At 40.4% G+C, this 3718-nt stretch overlaps 1 protein-coding gene across 1 annotated transcript; it reads right to left on the bottom strand.

The window, feature by feature from the left end:
• Nucleotides 1-329: 329 nt before the first annotated feature.
• On the bottom strand, nt 330-1169 carry LOC108381970 (lipase 1-like; the record flags this gene model as incomplete). The annotated part of the gene is made up of 3 exons (XM_017638365.1): nt 330-547; nt 722-899; nt 986-1169. Coding segments are annotated over 3 exons (580 nt in total), but the record flags the coding sequence as incomplete, so codon positions are not given.
• Nucleotides 1170-3718: the final 2549 nt, after the last annotated feature.

Below are 3718 nucleotides of genomic sequence, written 5' to 3'. Positions count from 1 at the left end.
GCCTAAAAGCAGCCCAATGAAAGCACAAAACAAAGAAGATCCAAACAGACAATGGCGTAAGAAGCATTAACGACACAATATTTACATTTTCTCCCACCACCGACCACAACAACACATGTGTACAGCAACGAAAGCACAGCAAAAGCATAACAAAAGCAAGTGCAAAAACAAAAGATAAAGCCGAGAACAAAAACAATTGCAATGTAGATAACAACAGCACCTAAGCGTGACAAAAACAACAGCAATTTAGCACACATCGACCGTTTTCGGTGTTCGTTCGTCTGTCCGTCCAACACCATTGACAACGGTAACTAAGCATACGGACGGTACTACACCTGGGAGTGTCCAATTAGCAGCAACTGCTGGAACGAACTCTCATTCCCAATGTGGTCCATTATGGCCGGCAGATCGTAGGCGCCCATTTCATGGAAGCTGAAGCTCCAATAGTCCGAGCTGTCGGCGCTGAATTGCGTGTGACTGCGCGCATATGCTGAGCCGCGCAAATTCGCCAGCCAAACATCGTAGTTGCGGTCGGCGAGCAGAAACGCTGAAAGCAGCACCCAGTTAGGCGAGGTAAGGCAGGAGAAGAAACAAAACATTAGAGCTCCGGCATGTGGGTACTTTGGTGTGTGTGTGTGCGTATGTATGGTGTACACAAATGGGTCAGTGTAGGTGACAAAAGCAAAAGCTTAGTTGAATAGAAACTACACTCCGTTCATACCTAAGCTCTTGCCCGGTCCGAGCAGCAACCAGGCGAGTGATGAAGTTAGCAGTCCGTGTACCAGCAAGACGGGCTGTTTGCCTAATTTGGGTATGCGATGCAAAAGCAGCTGATAACCGTCGGTTGTGGTGACATTGTGCACTTCCACGGCGTACTTGTGCTTCTCCAGCCAATCAGTCTATGTATGTACGAGTACATATGCAGAGTGTTTTAGCGAATGTCATCAATTGTATGCATCTAATCGAATTGTTACTGTCTACTTACCGTTGTCCAGTGTGAACGCCGCTCGATTTCCTTGTCGTACTTCTCCGCCGCTGCTTTACTGTCACTTTTGCCGAAAATTGGTGGCCACAACAATGGTTTGCCCACTTCCATAGGCAGGTGCGTTGCAAAGGCTGATGTAAGGCTGCTTGGCGTTTTAATTGTGGGCATACAATCCCACGGATATCTAACGTGTACCGTTAGTGTTAGTATTACTAGTTGGATTATTGCTTTGGAAAAATTATGATATCGCATTGAACGCTCTTGCTTGTGGTGGCTCCAAAAAATGATATAACGAATTTCAGTATCTTAATTTTCTTATGGAGGAGTTTTGTAGCTGTACTAACTATTTAATTCTACGTGTGGCTGTGTATGGCAGTGTTTGTCAGCGTAGTTAATCAATGTTTTGTTTTAAATTTATTTTGTCGTAATTGGTGAACCGTGAAATTATGATGTACATATGTATGTATTTATATCGAAGCTCAAAGTTAATAGTGATGAATTTTTTAATAGCATTGCGCACATACGTATATGGTCAATAAATTTTGTTTATATATTTTTTTTGGAACTAAATAGTATAACGAGTTTTCAACATTGGTTCCGGCTCATAATATGAGGGTTCAATGGTCTTACATATTGGCATATTATATAGCTTAGCACCTTCGTTCTTAAAAGATACAATAACCTGTATGACCTTGCTGTCGTAAGTTCCGCAAATAAACCTTGAAATCCTGTTCCCATTTTTCTTTCTCCCAATAATTGTTCCCGCTTTATTACAGTCACCTTAAAGCCAGAATTCCAATCCAAATGGATACCCGAAGAACTAGTATTGTAACTGGACCATGGGAAGCGATTAGTCCTTCTTCTTCTACTGCTTGTTGCCCATTTTCTGTGTAATCCGGAACTAGGCAGGATCCGCTTAGAAGCAGCGGCCCACGATGCCAGAAACATAGATGATCACATGCCTGTTTTCAGCCATAATTTTTCCAACATCGTCAAGGCTCAGATCCCGATAGGAGCTTACTAGCCCAATTGCAGAAGTCTGTGTAGGTATCGTATCGATGGTTGTTATCTATCCAAGTGAGTTGCTTAGGAAGGAGATATATTTTGAAACCCTCAAGGTCAGAGTTGTCTTCTTGTCCAAGGCCGGTAAGGTCTTGCATTTGTTCCCCGGAGATTTCAACCCATTCGCTTCTTTTCGCTTCTCTCAAGCACAAGTGAGGGGCAGATTGATCTGTACATAAGGATCGGGCTCCTTATAGTTCATTTTTGCCGAGCTTTAAAATAGCAGATGACAACTCGAAGGGGGTAATTGCACATATTAAGTACAAGCAAACGAAGGTGTAAAAGCAAAAAAGTAGGATATAAATAAGCTGTCAACGTATCTTAAAATTCTTGTGACTTAACTGAGCTTAAGCCTTTGGTGGAAAGCGGTGAGAAACTGCAAAGTGTGCAAGGCAAAGTGGTTGCTTCGTTGGGTTGAGGGGTATGGACTATATCTAAATTTACTTGCCACTCTAGGCACAGGAAATCTAAGTGGTGCATTTCTGCCCAGACTGACAGCACCACACCATCCATATGATAATCAGAGAAAACTGGGTGGGCTGTAGTGTCTGGAACCAGGGCCCTGTATTATCATCGAAGGTGGGTGGAAAACTGTGATAAGGTATCATCTGTAAGAAACCTGCCTTTAATCTCTAATTTAAGCCAGTGGATCAGGTTTCTCAAGGAAGCAGTCGACCTGGAAACAAGTTTGTGGTATCTTATTTTCTTTTTCATGATCCTTATATTTGTTTGATTCGCTCAAGGTAATTGTTCTGTTATTTTGAAGTTGCGAAGAAAACCAAAGCCTTCATCAAGCTTCTATAAATTCCTGAAAGATATCTCCACCGCAAATTTATCTAAAATTTCGGTTATAGAACGTCGCATTTCTTCACTTGTATTTGACACAATATCTTCAGAATTTTCTGCGCGCATGCTGTGCTTTTTCTGTAAATAAATATTTGGCCAGGGCGCATTTTTAATTTCCTTTGTCTCCCATAACAAGATATAGGTTTTCACAAAAAATTTACTTAGCAACTTTTCATTCTAAGCTAGGGGATATGTAGGTTTGGAGTAAAAATGAAATTGTCCTAAATATGAAAAAAAACAATATTTAAAAACTGAAAATTTTCCCCAAACCTTGAGATTTTAGTTGTTGGTGTTTCTGACAGCGTAGGTAATGATATAATGTAGTACTTCTATATCAGGAAACGCACTCGTTGCTTTAAATTTTAGACAGAAAGCAAATGTTCTTTCCCATGCAGAACCTTCCTTTGAAGATGGTATCAGAACGGGTGACGGAGTATATACCATACTTACCAAAAATGTAACAATAAATTACCACATTTGATAAAGAAAGTAACAAGTACCGAATTTGATAAAAAAAACTACCTACTCTAACTGCAACGTTGCTTCAAAAGCACTTTTCAACTATGACTTTGCTGAATAATCAATTCGATCTTCGCGATCGCATTTCTTTGCTGGGTTAACTTATCAGTTGGTCGTTTCACCAAAGTGTGCATACTTTTAGGCATAGGCATGGAATGGGTTGTGTGTAAATGTTATACATATTTATGTTTGTACATATGTATATGTTTTTACTAGTGTTGGGAAGTATCTAGTGCTTTTGAGGATCAAGTTTTTAGGTATCGATACTTTTAAGTATCGGGTATTTTTCAGAGTACTGAGTACTTT

The sequence above is a fragment of the Rhagoletis zephyria genome, unplaced genomic scaffold, assembly GCF_001687245.7.
Source record: "Rhagoletis zephyria isolate East Lansing unplaced genomic scaffold, Rhagoletis_zephyria_1.1 Rzeph_scaffold_24588, whole genome shotgun sequence".
Classification (NCBI taxonomy): Eukaryota; Metazoa; Arthropoda; class Insecta; order Diptera; family Tephritidae; genus Rhagoletis; species Rhagoletis zephyria.
Note: the sequence above shows the minus strand (reverse complement) of the source record. Positions and strands in the feature narration are given on the sequence as shown.